Below are 21,821 nucleotides of genomic sequence, written 5' to 3' on the forward strand. Positions count from 1 at the left end.
AAATTAGATTGAAACAATTGGTCGTAATCCTTGGTTATGGAAGTACCTAAGTGTTCGGGAGCGTTGGGTTCCGAAAATAAGAACTTATTTGAACGATGACTTGGAGACTGTCAAATGTATTAGAAGTATTGCTAGGCATAAAAATCGATAACAGCTGACAGGCTATCAAACAAGCTTCATCTTTCAATGTCACTACACCTGTACATACAAAGAACTGGATTTACATGGATGGTTTTATGTCTGGTCTACATGAGATTTTTAGTCAAAGGCTCTTGTGATCACATTATATAGATTAACATAATTTGTAATGCAGTTATGGTCACTGTGTGTTATAATTGTATATGATTACATCAGTTCCTTCAGATATTCATCTGAATGGGATTGGTGTTTAATTGTCGCACCATAAAAATAGTTGATGAAAGAAGGGAAAAACATGACGTGTCTAAGTTAAACACCTATAGTTGTACTATTTCCACACACAAACTGCCACTTATGAAATATCTGCCCATCCAATATCGGAGATTAAGTTGTACTAACTAGTCAATAGATTTTGACCATATAACTTTGGAAATTACTATATTTAGAATATTATTTGTGATCTTTGAGACAAGAAACCGCTCACAAGATATTGTATGTGTTTAAATATAGCAAATCGGTCACCATTAAAATGTACATTAATGAGACTCTCAATGTATTATTTTTTTGTAGGCACATATAAAATGTAATTATGTAAGTTGTGTGGATAAACGGAAAACATTTAATCTACAGGTTGCTAAAGGATGTTCCTTGGTCAAAAGGGAAGTTATTTTAACATGTTAAAGAAATGTGAATATGTATAGTTGATGACAGTCTGACATTGCACGTCCCCATGCTTTGGGTATATAAGATAAGTAGCTAGGTTATAACATACCAACTCACTAATATTTACAAAGGACGTGACTTCTATTGATGTGTTTGTGTACCATTGTCTGAACAGTGAGAGAATGAGGGAGTGCTCAGAACTGTGCCTTGCAGGTTGAGATTTGTTGTCACACAGTGTCGCTAGTGTGAAATTTGTGAGTTCAGTGACCCTCATTTCATTCTTCCCTTATCTACCAGACTGCAATAGGAAGATATCTCCAATATGTCTAGTGATCAATAAGATCAATCTTTTTTTCATTACAGTTTTCTTTCAGTACATCTGAGTTACACAGGCAGGCATATTGATTTTTCATTGGAATGTCATGTCCACAGAGACTCAAAGGGTGGGGGAGCCAAATCTTTGTTAAACCTTGTTGCCATTTATGTGTCAGTCACATCTTTGACAATCACATGGAAGAGAATACATTATCATTTGGGCTTCTTGGAACTTCATTACAAGTCCTGTAATTCAAATAGTGTTTTTCTACACTACATTTAAGGCATATTGCATCTAGGCACAGATAATTCGTGGTACACTCAAGAGGTGGTTTAGTTCATACATGGCAACTCTCCCGGAATGTCTGGGAGACTCCCTCACCTGCCCACTTCAGAACCGGCATGGAGGTGTGTATGGGAGGAGGGGGTGGAGCTTACCGAATTGCGGCATGTTGGCCCCGTCCCAGTGATGTCTGCTTTGGGTCTTTTTGCCACTGTAAAAAGACCCAAAACAGACATTAAGTCACTGGGGGTGGGGCCACAATGACGCATTTCGCAAAGCACTCCCCCTCCCCCCCTCTTTAGTGATCTCCCGGAGGGAGCCAGGCAAAAGTAGGCAAGTATAGTTTAGTTGTGTTGCTTACTTGACGGATTGAGTCAGATTATAAGTAAAAAAAAAGGATACCTTCAGCTGTTCATTTTCTTTAACAAATTCAAGACCAGCAGTGTTTGCTGTTTGCACTGGGTACAAGTCCCACCCACTTGTGTCACATGACACATTTTGAAAGTGGCATGGTCGAATGCAGAACTGTAAATGATGTCAAACATACGTCTATATTCGGTTCACCTCCTACAAGCAACATGTTTATTTGCTGTCTTGATTTAAACAAAGCATGTTAACAATGATTCACCTGACAGGATGTGTTCGGACATAGGAGAAATATGTCCAGTAATTAATTATATACTTATAAGTAACTCACTCGTGCATCAATTTTACGGTTTTACCAAGGGCATAGCCAAAGCAGTCCATATGACTCCTATAGTGCCCAGCATAACACTATAAACGTAGTGGCTGCATAACAAGTTTTCTGGCAATTCTCAAAAATTACACTACATATAATCCAGACTAATGCGTTGGGCGTGATTGCATCATTGTGCTGAGATGGTGTGAAACAGTCATCACGCGTGCCCTGGGGAAAAAAGATAGAGAAATAGATATATAGTGTGTGTGTTCTGATATCAGCGCTCCAATATAAAAAGTCTCTCTTGATAGCAGCAACTTCAGCTGAACACACCCCAACCAGCAAGGGAGCACTATAGAAATGTAAACACAAATAGAACTGGAGAGTGCTCGAGTGCTCATAGTCAGCGGCGGGCTGAAAGCTATTTGGGCCGCCCCCCCGCTGAATATATTTCCTCAGGAGACATCCGATGCGGCCGCGTCAGGAGACATCCGATGCGGCCGCGTCAGGAGACATCCGATGCGGCCGCGTCAGGAGACATCCATCGCGTGTCATGTGATGCATCACGTGTCACGTCATGCGGCCGCCTGTGTGCCCCCCGGGCTGAACTTTGCTAGTCCGTGCCTGCTCATAGTGCAGTCTTTTTTTTTTTTTAACACAAATAATGGGTATAGTTCTTATATAAACTGCGTACAAGTAATAAAATTCAAAAGGCTTATCTGTAAGTTGTCCAACATCAGGATATGTACCTGGGGTTCTTCTACCTAGCTGAAAAGGCTGTTTTATTAGCTGTGTGAAACCCATCTTCCAGGTAATCTACCATTTATTGAACACTTGCCCACTAGTGACACTTCATGACTTTTATATTCCATATATTGCATGAGGGGAAGCCTCTTGGTTCATGTGAATAAGATAAGCTCACTCTTCTGCCATTTCTCCATTAACAGATATTAACTAACTATGCTCCAAGAAAATGGCTGCCAATCTTATAAATGGGGACAAATAATGACATACATGAATTGCATTCCATTTCCCAGTAGTTTCATATAGAAAATAGACCTTTCAGCTGTCCTGCACATAAAATATAGCATAAAATATAACCATTAGATTCAGTGACATATTTATCTAGCAAGAAAAACATCTGTACTACAAGAAAATGGCCGCAGCTCTCAGCACATAGGGAATTAACGGTGTGATGCAAGAAAATGTCAGTCACTCTACTACAGTGTGGGCAGATGACTTACTCACAGGAAGTGGGAAAGTAGTGCCGAAGATTCTGGTTCATGATGACCTGATTGCGTAATGCAGTTGCTGCACATTCATGCTGTGAACATAACATTCCACCTCATCCCAAATGTTCTCTGTTAGATTGAGATCTGTTGATTATGTCGGCCATTGGAGGACACCGAACTCCTTGTCATGTTTGTGGAACCAGCTTGAAAATGACGTGCTTTGTGACATGTGGCATTATCCTAATGTGTGCCACTAAAACATCCCCACATCCATTACATCACCACGACAGGCTTGTGCCGTTGACAGAAGGCAGGATGGATTCATGTTTATGCCAAATTCTGACCCCTACCATCTGCGTGTCTCAATTGTCTAGTTTTGGGGATTCTGTGTCCACTGTAACCTCAAAATCCTGTTCTTAGCTGATTGGAGTGGAACCTGCTGCTGTAGCCCAGCCACTTCAAGGCGCAACGTGCTGTCTTTTCAGAAATGCTCTGTATTCCACTGTTGTAACACATGGTTATTTGAGTTACTGTTGCCTTTCTGTCAGATTGAACAAGTCTGGTCTTTCTTTAATCTCTCTCAATAACAAGGCATTTTCGCCTGCAGAACTACCACTCACTGGATGTTTATTTTGCGCACCATTTTCTGTAAACTCTAGAGTAGGCCTGGCCAACCTGTGGCTCTTCAGGTATTGTGAAATTATAAGCCCCATCATGCTTTTCCCATAGATAGCCATATGATAGCTGGCAGGGTATGCTGGGACTTGTAGTTTCACAACACCTGGAGTGCCACAGGATAGACAGGCCTGCACTAGAGACTATTGTGCTTGAAAATTGCAGGAATTTAGTGGTTTCTGAGATGCTCAAAGCACCCCGTCTGGCACTAACAATCATTATATGGTCGGTCACTTAGATCGCATTTCTTCCCCATTCTGGTGTTTGGTCTGTACAACAACTAACCCTCTTGATCGCCCACTCCTTGGAATTAAGGGGTAAATTAACAAATTCACTTCAGGTAAAAAATAGAAAAAGATTAAATCTGGGCTAATCAAACATTAGTAAATTTTCTGTTTGTATCATATATCATATATTAGTGATCAGTTAGTTGCCAGCTGTCGCTAATTTGCAGAATTGCTATCCATTTTTAAGTAATGTATGTGTGATTTTTTTTAGGCAGGTTACCCATTCAATATTTCCATACCCTTTTGTGATCATGCTTGCATCTGCATGTGTTGGCGTTTCCGCGTGGTTTTGCGTTGCAGAGTGCTGCCTATTCCATTTCGGTGCATGCGAAGATTTAGTCCCTTGATCTCTATGGGAATATATTGTGTACATACCAACAGTTAACACTGCTGGCTTCACAACTAGTGTTGTGTTGTATTTTGCTCATTCATATCATGGTGTTGTGCAATCCATGTAGGATTCTCATTGGCATGATTTATGTTGCACAGTAATTGCCCCTGCACCCACCCTCTAACCGTGGGCTCCTGTGCAGGTCAGTGTCGCTCTCAGCATAGATAGGCAGACTAGAAACCCTGCCCGGTCTCTGATTGCGTGCATAGTGTGCAGCCACAGGGAGCATGCCCTTGCTAGAGGGTTGATTGCCCTGATCATACCCCGCCCTCCTTCCTGGACCATGCTGCTTTTTTTGTTTTTTTTGCACTTCATTCCCCAATAGAGGTTCCAACCCCATGTTTCATGTTTCTCCCTTTCATTTTATATACCGCACAAGTTGGAAACTTGATTGAAATGAATGGGTTATTGAAATGAATAGGAAAATCTCTGCGAATGCTTCCAGAACGTAAAGAACACAGACTACTGCAACCACTGCATATCAACCTCTGATACCACATTCTCTCTTTAAGCCCACCTACTGGTCATGCGGTTTTCAAAAAAGTATACCAGTTAGTCAGTTCCCAGGTGCCTTATTCCTACAAGAAGGAGTAGGTTATTTAGTTCATTATTTCTCCTGCCTAAATTTATATTTACATTAGTTGTTAATGTGTCTCTGTATATAGATTTATTTACTCTGTCGCACATTTCTTATGGATTTGGTGCATGTATCTGCATATTTGTATTTTTAAATTTTCATACATTATCCTACCATCACTTTTCATGTTTTGCATGGTGTTTGTAATCTCTGCATACAGCTGGTGTGGTGCTAAAAAATAGCGTCTGTAGAAGCATTGAATTCTTAGTATAGTCGCGTGTAGTGGTCATGGGTGTCCAGAGGGCAAGGCCATACACTCCCTGAACCCCCATGATTTTTGCTATATTATGTAGTATTTCCATTGTATTCACGGCTGTTTTGAGTGTATGGGCTGCTCCCTGCAGGGGGGCAAGGCCACTGACATAGCTTCTAGCGACCCTGATTAACATGGGAGTGTCATGCTGCAGCTTTTCATTCTCATGGGGTCCCCTAGGACACACACTCTTTCTCACACACACACACACACACACACACACACACACACACACACACACACACACACACACTATCTTTCACTTGAACTTAATACAAAATGAAAAACTAGAATAACAGGGTTGGAAAAGTGATCACACCCGATGGAATACTTTGTAGAGCCACTTTTTGCTGTAATCAGTCTGTTTGGATATGTTTCTACCAGCTTTGTGCACCTAGATTAGGAAATATTTGCCCATTCGTGAACCACCTGCCAATGTTCAGCTGTCTGGCACATGGCCATAGGTTTTCCTACATCATTTGGGTGTACTTGGCAGCCTCCATTTTCCCTTCAATCCTGACCAATCGTTCAGTCTTTGTTGAAAGAAACACCCACACAATATAATGTTGCCACCACCATGCTACACAGTAGATATTGTGTGTTTTGGGTGGTGTGCTGTGTTTGGTTTGCCCAAAAATAGCGCTAGAAGTTCAGTCCAAAAAGTTCTATCTTTGTCTTATCCAGGGCCGGATTAACCCGAGGTCTAACTAGGCTATAGTCCAGGGGCCTCGGGCATCCAGGGGGCCCTTCAAAGTTTTCAGCAGCATTATTGATCGGTCCGGGGGTGCCCCCAGCCCGATCAATGCTGCTGAGCACAGTCAGTTCAGTCCTCCGTCCCCGGCGCTCAGTAATCTGTTTACTGAGGAGATCTCGCGAGTGAACTCTCGCGAGATCTCCTCAGTAAGGAGCTTACAGCGCGCCGGGGACGGAGGACTGAACTGACAGGTAAGCGCTTGGGGGGAGGGCGGCGGGTGGCTCACATTGGGGGCCTCACGGGGGAATGGAGGCGCCCTTAGCCCAGGGGCCTCCATTCCCTTAATCCGGTCCTGGTCTTATCTGACCATACAACCTTTTGCTAAATGACACTTTTTCAGAACAGGTTACTTTCTTGCCACCCTGCCATACAGGGCAGCTTGTGTAATGCTAGTGAGTTGTCACATGCACAGATCGACCAATCTCGGCCGTAAAGACTTGTAAGACCTTCAAAGTTGACATTGGCCTCTTGGTAGTTTCCCTGATCAATATCCTCTTGTCTCTGTCCTCCAGTTTGGAGGAGTGTCCCGATCTAGGCAAGGTATTGCTGGTGCCCTATGCTTTCCACTTCTTAATAATGCTTTGAACAGTACTCTGAGGCATAGTAACAGCTTTTGAAATTTGGGTACTTCTCCTAACTTGTGCCTTTTCACAACTTTATCCCGGAGCCCTTTGGAAAGCCCCTTTCCAACCATGGTGAATTCTTTGCCTTGCCATGCACTACTAGAAAACGAATCCTCAAGGAACAGCTGGTTTTATTCTGATGAAATCAAAACCATTACAGTTGATGTTAGGTGGAGACCAATTAGCCTGTTTGATCTGGAAGGTCATTGGCTGTACCTCAGCAAGTTTATCATGGTTAGTCTAAGGGTATGATCACTTATCCAAACCAGGTAATTCAGTAATTTATATTTATATTGTTTAAGAATTTTTGTAAATGTTTTCACTTTGATGTTGAGGGTTATAATGTGTAAATACAGCTTTTTTGATTTAATTTATTTCAATTTCCATGGCACAATGTGACTAAAAGTAATGATTTTTGACGGGGTATGATGATTTTCTATAGGCACTAGGTGTATTATAATACTATTTTTAGTTACCTTTTGAGTCCATTGTCCTTTATTTAGTTAATGAAGATATGTGACAGTTAATATCATCAAACTTATGTGACATGTAATATCTTTATCGACTGGTGAAGACCGCTTTCTGATTGCAGTGATACAAAATATAGCTTTGTCGCTATTTAGCAAAGCAATGGCCGGGACAGCTGCATTAACAATTGTCTCTCCCGAGGAAGTCTTCTTCCAGCAGAGAGAACCTCTGCTAAAGAATGCAGGCTGTAAATATCAGGTTTTGTTGGGTTTTTTTTGCCTGTTTTTAATGGGTAGTCATTAAAAGACCATTCTTAGTAAAACAGAATACATGTAAATCAGCATATACCCACCCATTATGTGCAATTGCACCTGTCACAGCCAGTCCATCATCCATCATCATCATCACTTATTTATATAGCGCCACTGATTCCGCAGCGCTGTACAGAGAACTCATTCACATCAGTCCCTGCCCCATTAGAGCTTAGTCTAAATTCCCTAACATACACACATACATACATACATACATACACACACACACACACACACACACACACACACACACACACAGAGAAAGAGACAAGGGTCAATTTTTTATACCAGCCAATTAATCTACTAGTAGGTTTTGGAGTGTGGGCAGTGGCGGATCCAGGGGGGGCGATCGGGGCATTCGCCCCCCCTAGCAGCAAAAAGCTAGGTCCCAGCCGCCAATTAAAATGGGAGGGGCGGGGCTAAGCGCAGGGGCGGGGCTAAATGTGGGCCAGCCAATCAGAGCAAAGGAGGGGCGTGATTATGCAAAATCGCCCCCCCCCCCCCCCTAAACATAAAGTCTAGATCCGCCCCTGAGTGTGGGAGGAAACCGGAGCACCCGGAGGAAACTCCCACAAACACAGGGAGGACATACAAACTCCACACAGATAAGGCCATGGTTGGGAATTGAACTCATGAACCCAGCGCTGTGAGACAGAAGTGCTAACCACAGAGATATGAATCTAATATGTGTAACTCTGAGTGGCTTTAAAAACATATCAGTGATGGTAATGCGTGCTAACGTGCAATCAACTTGTCTACAATGTGTGTGTGGGCACAAGGCTATGGACTTTTTAGTGGAGAATTTGGGACTCTTTCTCTGATCTCACAAACCGTTGAATGCATTTGTTAACCTTGCCCCACATTCAGTAGAATGTGTCCTGCTCTCTGGTCTGCTGAAGTATGTTACAGGCAGGGGGTTAAAAACAGGGCTGGAAGGTGGAGGAGCAAGCAGCCTGCCTGCGGAATCAGGAAGAGGTGAGCTGCTGGTCTCCTCTCTGTGACTTATGGGGGGTTAACACCATCTACAGATGGGGTTCATTTTTCAAGCCCTTTTACATACAAGCAGCGAAGAGTTAACCTTTCACTGCTTGATAAATTGTCTGTTTTTGTTATTGGCGAAAAATAGGTTAACTGGAGAAATCTGTTATTTCTGAAGTGTTAACCCTTTGTTGAATAGAGTGAAGTAGTAAAATAGCCTTTCTCTGGAGAAACACAGTTTCCATCAGAGTTTAGTCTCCTCGGTGCTTAATAAATAGACCCCATGGTATGTATATTTTCATTTTAGTGCACTGATGCTATGATCACATTGTGTCTGCACGTTAAACTGTTATGGTCCTAGATCTCAGGTGGCTCGGGATGTATTATTTTTCAAAAGGACAGAGTAGTGGTGGTAAAGTAGTTAGACTCTGCCAGGTTTCATGAGGGGGAGGAAAGATTGGTACTGCTGGATCTGTCAGCCCCCACACTGCAGCAGTCCTGTGAGATTGGGGGAGAGGACAAGCTATGCTGATGCAGTTGCACAGAGACAAGCTGTAGGGGAGGAGCCTGCACCAAATGCAGCATCTTACTGTATCCACTGAGCAGCAACAGCTAGAGACGGCAGTGGCAGGATCTGAATCAAGATCAGCACAAAAGGGAAAATCACCCCACTGGCTAAGCAAGGTGTAGGTGTACTTCATATCAAGAGCAAGTGACATCTTGTGCAGCCTCAGGAACAAAGCTAATAATTGCAGATCCAGGCAGTACACATACTCCATGCACACAGTACAGTCTGATCAAGGAGAAATTTGCTGTCTTGCGCAACTCCAGCTGATTTGTTAACCCATTATACAGCGTGGATTGAGATGCAGAGGACAGCAAGCTTGGCAGAGTGATCAGATCACGTTCAAGAGACTGAGCTGCAGATCCCAGAAAAAAAACTGCAAACACAGCGGCTCAACTAAATCCAGCTTCCAGCAGAGTCCGGCTGCACCACCCCCATCAGGATCAGCACAGCTTCCTGATAGCACAGTATCTGCATCACTAGTACGGGAGAGCAGACCCCCTGCACTGCATCCACTGCAATCTCGACATCCCACACCCCAATGCCTGCTTGGATTCCTGAGACCCAGTGAAGCCAGAAATCGCTCAGACCTGTCGCTACGAGTGCCAATCAGTGGGCGCGGTGACCTGTTGGGCCTGTGGGAGGATCAGCATGTGCTAGAAGTACTGCAGATTTCTTTGGCATCCGTCCCTGCTCTGCTTCACCCTTTTTATACCACGTTTATAACCTTTTTATCATTTGGAAAGGCAGTGCCATGGAGTGCTCAGGGCAACTCCCTCTCCACCTCTGCTAAAGGCTTGCTGTAGGGATCATGGATACTTGTATATTTCTTTTTCCCGTTCAGAAAAGTAAACAGGCTGTAAATGGAGGAGGACATTGATACCCGCAAAATTAACAATAGTTTCCTGCGTGATCACAGCTATGCAACAGAAGGTGAGTGTGTAATGAGGATGAGCAGAGCATTCCTGTGCACTCCGCAGGCTCTCGCATTGCCTTGGCAACACCGTGCACAGCTAGAGCACACTGTGCCCCACTGCTTCCTACATATACTTCTAATGATCATCCTCATTAAAGCATTCCTAGATATGATGGAGACGTCACACCTTACTGGCATAATGTTTGCTGTTAGAGAGAATTCTGCAGTCTCCATTACAAAAACATTGAGGGGTCATGCCAGTCTGTCTCATTTGTCTCCTACCACAGGAACTTGGGGGATTTTGCTCTGGGCAGACATCAGCATTCAGCACCCATATTAAGCTTTAAAATGCACTCTCCCATTTATATAGAAGGATTAGCAGGATGTGGTAGGGATGGAGGATTTTAGCAACCTTTTAATTGTAACTTGTGGGTTTATTTATTAAGCAGTGCAAAGCCTAAACTGCTGTTTTTGCCAGAGAGAAGGGATATTTTAAATCCAGTGTTAACCTTTCTTTACCATCCCCATAGAGTTCTATTGGGATGACAAAAACTGTCAATTTATCAAGCAATGAAAAGGATAACTTTTTCTGCTTGGATGGTTTCCGGTCTTGAAAACTTAAACCCATCTACTGATTGTGATAACTCATACCTGCATTGCATTTATGCCCTGTAGAGGAGAGCAGCAGAGAGGCAGCTCACCTCTTCCTGATTCTGCAGGCAGCCTGCTTGCTCCTCCCCACTGTGTTTAACCCCTGCCTGTCACACTTCAGTAGACCAGAGAGCAGGACACATTCTACTGAATTTGGGGGAAGGGTTAACTTGAATGAATTTGCTGTTTTGTGAAATTGGAGAGAGATAAGAGTCCCAAATTCTCCAATAATGGGTCCAAAGCCTTGTGCACCACACGTTGTAGTCAAGCTGAGGACACTAACATATTGCTATCACTAGTTTATTTTTAAAGTCACACAGTTACACATATTAGATTCAGATCTCTGGACTGGCTGTGACTGCTGCAAAGGTACATGCTGGCTGGGTGGGTATATGATTATTTATATGTCTTAATGATTACACACTAAAAACAGGCAGATATAGCAGTAAAACCTGAGATTTACAGCCTGCATTCTTTCGCTGAGGTCCTCTTCTGGAGGAAGACTTTGTTGGGAGAGGCAATTTTTACTGCAGCTGTCCCAGCCAGTGAACTTTGTTAAATAGCTACAAAGCTATATTTTATATCACTGCGTTCTATGGTGATAAAAAAAAATATTATCTTTCCCCAGAATCTGGGTCTTGTTAATAAAGAAACCCCTTGATTTGCTGTTACCAGTCAGTCTGACTAGCTTCACTGTCTTTTCTGGGTCATGATGTTTCTGTACTAATTATAAAATACTTGCAAAAATTCTACCTATGTTTAGAGGTCTAACAGGCCTGCAGTGAGTTTGACATTTTTTTCTAATGGAGCTAGAGTAGATTGATTGATTCTTACCTGAGCTACACAATTCTGCTGTGTAAATCCTAAATTCCAATAAATTGGATCCTTCTACTAATCCATTAGACACCGCTGTCTGAATGTATAAGGAGTCACTAATTAATGGTGATATGCCTTCACAACTGAGATTTCTGGTTGTACCACCTATACATGAACATATCATTATGAAGGAGATGTACAACCGGTAGTTGTGAATTCAAATTTGCATTACTCCATCAATAATGGACTTCATAATACACAGTAGTCTCTCTTTTTTTATTACATGAAAGGTTTCAGGCTTCTCACATTATGTAGTTGAGCATTTGGTAGAAGTCTTTGGATTTGAGGGTGGTGCCTTGCTTCTGTTGGGCTTTGTTCATAGAGCGGGTACATATGGAGTTAACAGTAAGCAGTGATTATTTTCACAAATTACAAATCATAGATGTATGTCAGATCAGTAAGTAGAGGGAAACCTGTTACTATGGGAAACTGAGAGGATTTCTTATGTTATCAGAGAAATAGTCCTATGTAGTATGACAGAACACATGTATGTAAGCTGCGTTCTGTATTAGGGGAACCTTAATATACTTGGTTCACACACTCGCTGACTGCCGTTTATTGTGAAGGAAGACATGCTATAGATGGTCCTGCTTGTGTATAAAAGGTTGGGAGGATGTTATGAACTCTTCCTACAGAAGATCAAGTGTAGGGCACTTCCTATGTACAGTAAAGCCAAAAATGAAGGTCTTGTTCTGACATTGATATGGGAATAGCAAAGTTTAATAATTACAAGCTCCTTTTTTTAAAAAATCTGACATGTAAGAAAAGGTTTTTGCAATTGTATGTATGTTGTCAGCTGCTAGTAAAGATTGGCTTACAAGAAGGGTCTGTGGATGTTAATCAGCTAAACCTTTAATAACCAGATTCATTATTGTAATGAAGTCAGCAGTTGTCCCTTTAATTAGCCTTTGCCCTGCAAAGCGTTTACTGGTGGAAATAATTTATTTCAAGAGTTCCTTGAAGGGAACAATTTTCAGTCTCGGTATTTTATAGGGTGTGGTGAACAGATGGATGCCAGGGCAACTGTCCACACTCTACCACATCTTTACTCCACCCTTTATCTTTTTACACTTAATATTCAGTGCACATTCCTTTTGTAGTGATAAATATTGCTGCGCTTTCTTCATATTTTCTGATTTATAGCTTATCGGATTTGCTATGAAAGACCCACTCTACTTGAATTTGAACAGTGGCTTATGATTTCAATAGATTTGATTTGAGGGCTCCCAAATCATAGCCCGTATTAACTCGTCCTACCACTAATTACAGATTATTATAATATTTTGCCACTACCAAAGTCACAAAAGATTCAGTGTACTAATGTGTTTATTAAATTTTTATTATCATTCTGGGAAGCTGTCACTTGTGCTTTCAAGTATAATTAATTTCTAATATCCATTCAGACCTTACAACTAACAATTTTTAATTTAGTGGTTTTTTTTTTTTTTTTTTACAAGATAAATATGGGGGCTATTTGTCTGCTTGCAAAAGTAAAGCCGTATGGACAGTCTTGTCTCCAGCTTGAGTTCATGTTACCATTTTATTGCTCTTGTCTAACACATGGGTGTGGTTATGGTGAAAGACTAGTCAAAGTATGTCTACACACAGTGTTGTCTTTTTATACTTATCACAGCAATAATCCTTTGATTATGTATCTGCTAGTTTAATGTTCCCCTTGGAGGGCTGAGGAAGCCGGTAACCATTGCAACATGCTCTGACTACAGTGATAGGTGCCCTGGGACCAGAGCGTGTGCTATTCTTAGCTATAGCATGTTGTGCAGGTAATTCTGCTGTCTTTATCAGGTAGTCTTCCATTTGTCTTGTCTATGTGTGAGACAGCAGTTCTTTGCTTATTCATTCATCAGTACAAAAATTTGCCTTTACTACTGTACAGTTTTGTACTGCAGGCATTTTTATTATGGAAAAAAGAAAGGTCTAGCAAGGAACCGCTGTAGTGGAACAAGCATACGTGATACACCAGTATTCATGACATTTGATGTTTGATTCACATCTTGTATAAGCAGAAGAAAGGTGAATTTCTCCTGACTGTGTGGGAAAAGACATGAGCAGAACAATCGGTACTTTCTGTATATCATTTCAGAGGTTTCTTTGTGTGCAGAAGAGAATTGGTTGGAAAGTCTAAGTCACATGTTGGGAAGCTAAATTAAAATGATACAAATTCCCACCCAAGCTGTGTTGTGCTGAAACATTTCTAGTTTCTAATTTATGGCCACTAATGAGAATATGTAATATAGCCTGCAGTGATGGCCGTGCTTTTCTTGTATAAGTTGTCTAACTGTGGAATAAAATGTAGATGGTTTTTTATATGTAATGCATAGGACAGCTTGATAGTTGGATTGTGAATCACTTTATGGGTAAAGAGATTTGTAGCACAATAGGGAAGGTTTGTAACAAATTTGTGTATTCTTTGTTCCAAATAGTGGGGGGAATGACCAACATGTGTAGGAATCAAATATGATCAAGTACACCAAGGGAACAGCTTGAATTGCTTTGTGGTTTCAGCCATGTGATGACCTCCTTTTTTTTTTTTTTTTTTTTTCTTTTTTTTTTTTTTAGTTTATCAATTTTTTTTTATGAACTACATGGCACCAGTTGCACTCGTACTAGTCTTTTCAACAGCAAAAAGTGACACATTAGAAGACATTATGGAAAATTGATGCAAAAAAAAACTTTTAAAGATAAGTCAATTAGAAGTTTGCTTTCAACTTGTAAACCACCAGAAAGTGATGGCTACATTCTGGTTGCAACATCATACTTGCCTACTCTCCTGGAATTTCCAGGAAACTCCCAGACACCTGGTTGTGTAAGCATCATCCTAGATCTTGGTGGAGGTGGGGCTTAATGACATGATTCTCATCATTGGGCCCACTGTGCAATGTTGTGAATCTCGCCATGTCATTGTAACGGGTGGGGCCACAGTGATGCATTGGTGTCACCATTCCCCCTCTTGCACTTGTCACCTGACCTCCAGGAGGGGTGGTTATAAAAGTAGGATAGTGTGTGCTACATTAATATTTTCCTTTACAACTGTTTATATAAATTTATTCCATTTTATTTATGTGGTTTAGATTTTGTATTTTTTTTTAAATGGTTTTTACAATTACAATATTTAGTGTTAAGGGGTAAATTAGGGCTTGTAAGGATAAATTGAACCCTTAGTCCTCCTGTCGATCTGGGAAATGACACAAACTTTGAAGGGCTTATTAAGAGTATCGTTTTCATTAGCTAATGATCTGTCAAGTGTATTTCAACAAATCACGTGTAAATGGATGCAGTACTGTGCTGTTCTTAAAGTACTGTATAATAAAGGAGGTTACATGATGGGGAAAACTGCAATGCACATGCATCCATATAAGTACACACTAAAGGATCAAAATTCATGTGGAATCTTGTGCAAGTTTTTACATGGCACCACCGCATATTCCACAGGTTGAACAAGTATTGTAGTGAGTTTGAGGTTAGGTGCCTCCACTAAAAAGGTCTTGACACCGTTCCATTCTCTAGACATTGGTTATGTGGTCAAGATATGGACTATAGATGGCAACTTCACTAACCACACTCTAAACAAAATAAAATGGTTATCTTCATAGCTTTGCCTAAAGGGAGACCATGCCATGGCTATATATGGTTTAATTTAACCTTTTTAAATTTCACGTCAGCTGAAACTCTCACGCAGGGATGGTAGGCTGTCAGCTTGTATTATCCTGCTGTGCTGAGGCTTTGTTACGTGTAAATACAGCAGGCTTGTGGACTTTCTATAGCTGCACGATGGGAGCATCCATGTTAAATGCCAGTCTGTTTGTTCATTCCATTGCGCAGAGCTGTCCTGTGTGGGCAGGAAGTGCCAGCTGTCGGAGTTCAACAACTTGTTGGCCTAGAGGCTTATTGACAAAGCATGTTTGAATAGAATGCAAATTGTTCATTGATCCTTCATTCTGGCAACAATGGAATTTTCATTAATGAACATCCCCTGAATGGTCACACTGCATCAAAACAATTATCCTTGGCCATGAAGTAATTATTGTTGCTTATTGCTGGGAAACACAGCTGATCTGAATATTAAGTGGAGCTGGATTTTTTGTTTTTTTACTTTTCAGCCATTGCAAACAATATTTCAATGCCTATAAAATTATTTAGACACATGGATCACTTAGTGTGTCCAATAGATTATTTAGATATTTTTTATGTAAATATGCACTGTACTATGTATAAGAAGGATGAAGTCTCATCTCATCTGTTTCTGGTAGACTACTTATTGTTTTGTCGCTTAATCTAGGAAGGTCGTCTTCAAGCACCACTAAGGCTTAGCCACCAATTCAAGAGCAATATGATTAGATCTACATCTTCTAGGTCTCTGTTTCATTTGTTACACACACCAAACAAAGCTCTGTAATTTATGTACGACCAACCTAATTGGCAATCTCCTATACAAAAAAGAGCCAATATTTCTAGCAAGTTTACAGTAACAGTTCAAAACATGTAGGCATTTAGCCAGTAAAATTAATGGTATATAAGTTGTTGACTACTTAAGGACCACTTCTTCTCAATAAAACAGTGGACAACCTCTTTTAAAGAAGGACTGCAGTCACCTATAAGGGATTCCTGGTGTTGTGCTCATTGGTGGAAGTGGGGGTGTATATTGTGGTATGCCATACCGCCACTGCTACTGCCTTCATTGCACCACTATCACATTCCATTCACTTACATTTTCAATACCGCCACCTCTAAGTTTCTACTTTGACCACTGGTTGTACTAGATTGGAGCAATGTAATGTGACCACAATTCTCTCTCATGTTTGAGTTAAGGAAATACAAATCCCTGGGTTTCATGTTTGCTTTATTTGTGTAAAGATGTAATAGTGTATGTAGCTAATAAGCCCTGACCCTTTTTTTCCACAGCACAGTAAAAAAAATGAACAAGCCTATAAACGAGCATACAACATGCAAAGGAATAAAAAGATATACTAATTTACATCCCGATCATTGTATGAGTAAAGTTGCTATTTACCAGTGACCTTGTCACTCGTGGATTTTTCTAGCGCCAATATGTTTTCTCCACCCTATATCACTGTCCAGTTGTCAGATATCGGTAATGCTTTGGGGATTTTCTCAAGGGCGCACATTTGGATACATCATTGACTTGGTAGTGCATCCACATGTGTGCTTTTAAGGAGATCCATAAGACAGGTATGGTTGGAGGCCTGATGGGAACCATTGCCTTGTCAATCCTGATTTAGTAAGTATTTAAGAATATAATTTTACGTCCATGCCCTGTTGATTTAAGTTTTCTGCTTTAATTCCATACAGGCGCTTCAGGCATATAAAACCAGTAATCTTTTAATAGTTTGAATATATATATATATCCTCTGTGCATGCTCTCTTGCATCTTTTCTCCAATACATTGTTTTATCAACAAGATATCTATATATCGGGTACTGTTGCCATTGAGCACAACACAACTGAGCTGCTCTTATTTGAATACAGTTGTATGCACAGAGGAGATGTGTCATTTCTGAGGGCGATGGAGTTAGATAAGTCTGTCTAGCCTATAAGGCTTTGTTGAAAACCATAGCAGAAAGTCAGAAATTGAGCATTGCAGCATAAGGCATTATTAGTACATGCCATCAAAATAAAATCTTCTAACAGTGGAAAATGCTATTTAATCATTTATTAATAATTATTGTCTCTGTAAGATGCCACAGAGCTCCATAGTGTCAGGCAATTGGGGAAAACATACATACAACAGGGACATACAAGGTAGCTATAACAAAGGCAGATGTGAAAAGAAGGGAACAGAGGGCTTTGCTCATTGGAGATTACAATCTTGTATGTTTTAATGTTACATGTGTAAGTTCTAAAAAGTGTTATAAAACTTAAATTCTCTTGTTACTAGAAGCACTGAATGTTTTTACTTAAATCAGTTATTCCTCCGTGTGTTAATGCTTATCTCCAGGAAGCCAGAGTGCAATGTAGTAGATTTACAAGCTGGGGCAAATGTAAAAGCAGGACAAAAAGATAGGAACAATACACTAAAAAGTTATGCTTGAAACATTTAGGCCCCTTACCCACAGATATTATACTTTTCTAAGACTAACAAATGCATGTAAACTGGATAGGAGTCTGTAACTTGCTTGTGGTTGGGAGTGGAGGATGCGCAATAACATCTTTTGGGCACTGTATACTGCAGTTGAACACAAGGGGCCACCACATATAAAATGTGAATACAGTACGTTTGACATATGGTGTTGCTTGTGGGTGTTTGGTTTTTTTTATTTCTTTTAACGCCAATGGGTGTCAAAGCAGTCATGTGAATAAATGTGGTGGGTTTTTTTCCCCCATTTACTACTATGGCAACCATGGTCATATGTCACTTGATGTGTTTCTTTAACTATGTATTGAGCAGAGTGGATTGGAACACGCCTGAGCTCTATCTGCACTGTAAAATCCTCCCCCTTTTCCCCCTCTGCCATGACGACACCTTTTGCTATAAATCTGTCTGGCAGACATACTGGTTCCCTATCCAAAGTGAATTTAAAAAGGAAATAATGATTTGTAGCTGTAGGCTCTTTTTTTGCCATTAAATTATGTTTCTATCTTAAAGAATTGTCCTGTCTCTCTCTCGTTTTAGACCAACTTCATATACTAAATTCCTTGTTTAGTTACCTTAATTTACTTCCTATATACCCAGTCAATAATGTTCTGCTCTGCTATTTTAGATGGTAAAGGATCATTGGTATAATGAAAAAGTCAGGATGGAGAATCTTAAAATGATCCCTTGATTTATCAGAAGCAATAAGTGGATTGTCAGAAATATAAACATGGGTACCTTGGTAGACATTATTTGTTTTCATGATGGCCCATCCTGGCGTTCACTTTCATGTGCCGATGATTCATTTATGTTTTTCATGCCTTAGAGATTGGGGGTCTTATTTAAATTTGGGAGTAAGCTGATCTACAAGGAGCAGATTTGTTCCTGGACAAACCATGTTGTGATGCAAGGATGGCAATTTTGTGTTTGTATGCAGAGGATATGCTGCTGCCTTTGTCATGTAGCACACATACTGGGCACCTTTTATTTTTTCATTGTGATTTAGAGTTGAGCTAGGATGCATCCCCTTCTCACCTTTTGAATCTGACGCAATTTTAAATGTTCCCTGCTTGCAGCACAGATGCCAAGGTGTAAAATTCTACCTTCTACCTGGATTTACACCTAACTCTAAATTAGGCCCTAGGAGATCAAGAAACATTAGACAAGAATATCTTGCTCAAATGATGCAGACTCCTTGGCCATGTAGTGTACAGTGCTTACAATGTCTGATACAAGGTCAACAGGAAACATGACACAAGTTGCATTTCTGAGCAACTTTTACAGTTAGAAAATCAGATATTTGACTATAATTGTAGAAACAGTGCCAGACAAATCTCTCCTTGGCAATTGAAGTATATGGTTAATGTAGCTTAATGCTTGTATCAGACCGTTTCAGCAGTGAGGCACAGAATCCATTCTGAAGATTTAGATCACAAGACTTAAATGTCAGTTTATTTTTTTCAATCCACTTTTCATAAAGAATGTATCCTTAGTTCTTCCAGTGTATCCTAATCCTACTGGGACCTCTCACTGGTCTGACTTCAAGGTGATATGTCTCCCTTTATGCAGCTGTATTTCATGGATTAATGTCTCTTCAAATCACCATCCTCCTATTTTGTCTGTCTAATGTAGACTATATAGGTATATCGGTCTCTTCATAATGTCCAGAAACTGCAGTATTGCTTGCTTTAGAAATGAAATGTCTGTACCACAATAGAACACTATGCTGTGACTAAAGTAGCATAAAAATATTGTATGTCATTAGCATGATGCAAACAAAACCAATTTTGATTTTAAATTGGAAGCATTGTTTCTCCAGAAGATAACACACGCAATTTTTACGTTCAACTAATAAATATTGGGATATAAAAGAATTTTCGTTATCTGTTGATGATGTTCATGATCAGGTTTCTAGTTGTAAGAAAATAGATTATTTTGAAGCTCTATGCTGCATTGTCAGATCCAATCAAATTCAGGTTTATTGAAATACCAACATACATTGTAGGGATGAATTCTATCTGAAGGGGGAGTCGGTAAGGAAATTAAAATTGATTAGCCACATAACCTAATGCAGGACTCCTTATATTTTTAGAGTCACAAAATGAGAAATGTTGATTGCTGAACATGATGGCTCCCTGATGAGGGTGGAATGGGAATGCATTAAAGACAAGCGCTTTGGGGAGGATAATCATAAAAAAGTCACTGTTGGCTTTTAACAGTATTTTAATGAAGGTGTCTCATGCATATTAAGCAAGTTCGTGGAAGTCGGATTTATAAGCTGTGGTATTTTTAGCTCTATTGTGCTATTAATTCATAGTGTAATGACTTTGATAATTATAAATGATAATGGTTCTCTTGGCTCTGAGTAGTCAGATTTTCTAAAGAATAATCTAGACTTGTTTCATTTTAATAACTGTTGTAATAATCATTGCTTCCCTATAGAGTGCAACCCAATAGTAATGAGTAAATTATTAAGTAAATGATTCTAAGAAGAGGAACACTACATTCTTTAGTGCTCTCACTACATTCAAGAGCAGAGTTGTATCAGTAAGTCTATAACAAAGTGCTGCTTTGTGAGGAGTGTGTTTGTTCTGTCCATCTCTCCTATAACCAGTTCTATTAACAGCAGTAGTTACTTTTACACTTACAAAGCATGATTACATAATTTCTGGAGTAAAGTTTATTACCATAGTGAATATCCAGTGGAGGAGTAAAGGTGTTGCACATGGAGAGTTGTTGGCACAGGATGCCAAACTGTGCATTCAGTCAACTTATGTGAAACTTATTTTCTCTAGCTGGTCCCAGTGTTCAGAGGTGCTCTATTGCTGTCAAACAGTGTGGCTGATATTGCAATTGCGGCTTCGCCACCAAAAGCACTATTTCTGGAACAGAGGAAAATGGGAACTTATGCAAGTCCGTACATTTATATTTGAAACCAAAACTACACAAGCTTTCTTCAAGTAATCCCTTTGGCTTTCAAATAAGTAATATAGCATAATTTAGAATAGCTAATCTGTTCATAAAATTGTGCAGTATACTCTGATAGTCTCTGGCTTAAACTATATGTGTGGAAATCAGGTTAGTGTCAATTTGATACCAAGGATGTTTTCTTTATCTCTGAGAGAAAGCAAAAATCATACATAATGTTTTATCTAACATTCTAATACTATTAATAGTCAAGTCCTTTTAAAAATGGCCATGAACTGAAACTAGATAACATTTAGCAATACTCTTGAATCTCCTAAATTGATATTACATAGCTAGTATTTTCAATGTGTACTAGGGTTGAATTTCAACAACCCTCATTTAAATAATCAGTTAAATGATAATCAGAGCAAAGCTTTCCCATTATATTTATTCTTTACTGAGCAACGTTCTTTCTGAGCAATGTATCCAAGGTCCAGATATCCCTCCTTCGACCTGAAGAGTTTTGATCCTTTGTTTGGAATTAAAACTGGCCTGTAAGTGTGATGTGTTTCTTTCAGGAGAAAAAAAAAAAGAGGCTGTTAATTAGCTTTTGACTGCCTTTGTACTAAAAATAGCGAAAGCCCTGCAAAATTATTAAACTAGGCCTTTCCATTCTCTCTTCCTAGTTATAGTACTTCTACAGATCAATAAATTATATTGAAAAACAAATGAAACGTTTTTCCCTTTAATTCAGTAGAAGCCACGCATTATTTATACACACATTGTAAGCTTTAGGTTAGGTGTGGCAGTGCCATTGTCCCTTAAAAGCCTGTCCCTTCCCATATGTGCAAGTACTCCTGTGTGATGGGATTTGCAGCTGTCACAAGATGTTACATACTCATGACCGCTCTACGAGGACACCTGATGACTCTGCACGTGTCACATTTGGATCATTTGGCAAGAACGTGAATATTCATAGGATACCTGGCCAGTAGAAAGATCCGCAAACTTGACAAATGCAGATCCATGGAATATGGGGCGAGACCCTTTAATTCAAAAATAGGTTTGACAGGTCCATTCAAAATATTATTTAGGCAACGTTATTTAAAA

At 40.0% G+C, this 21,821-nt stretch overlaps 1 protein-coding gene across 5 annotated transcripts in view; it reads left to right on the forward strand.

Annotated features, from left to right (window-relative positions):
- The window catches only part of PPP2R2B (protein phosphatase 2 regulatory subunit Bbeta), a 286,470-nt gene that overhangs the window by 168,093 nt on the left and 96,556 nt on the right, over positions 1-21,821 (forward strand). The window contains exon 1 of one of the 5 annotated variants that reach the window (XM_075209661.1): positions 9,246-10,185. The exons of the other annotated variants lie outside the window; for them this stretch is intronic. Coding sequence (XP_075065762.1) covers positions 10,116-10,185 — 70 coding nt within the window. The 5' untranslated portion in view covers positions 9,246-10,115. Of the gene's footprint in view, positions 1-9,245; positions 10,186-21,821 lie in introns of those variants that run through there. 5 annotated transcript variants of the gene reach the window in all.

The sequence above is a fragment of the Mixophyes fleayi genome, chromosome 4, assembly GCF_038048845.1.
Source record: "Mixophyes fleayi isolate aMixFle1 chromosome 4, aMixFle1.hap1, whole genome shotgun sequence".
Taxonomy (NCBI): Eukaryota; Metazoa; Chordata; class Amphibia; order Anura; family Limnodynastidae; genus Mixophyes; species Mixophyes fleayi.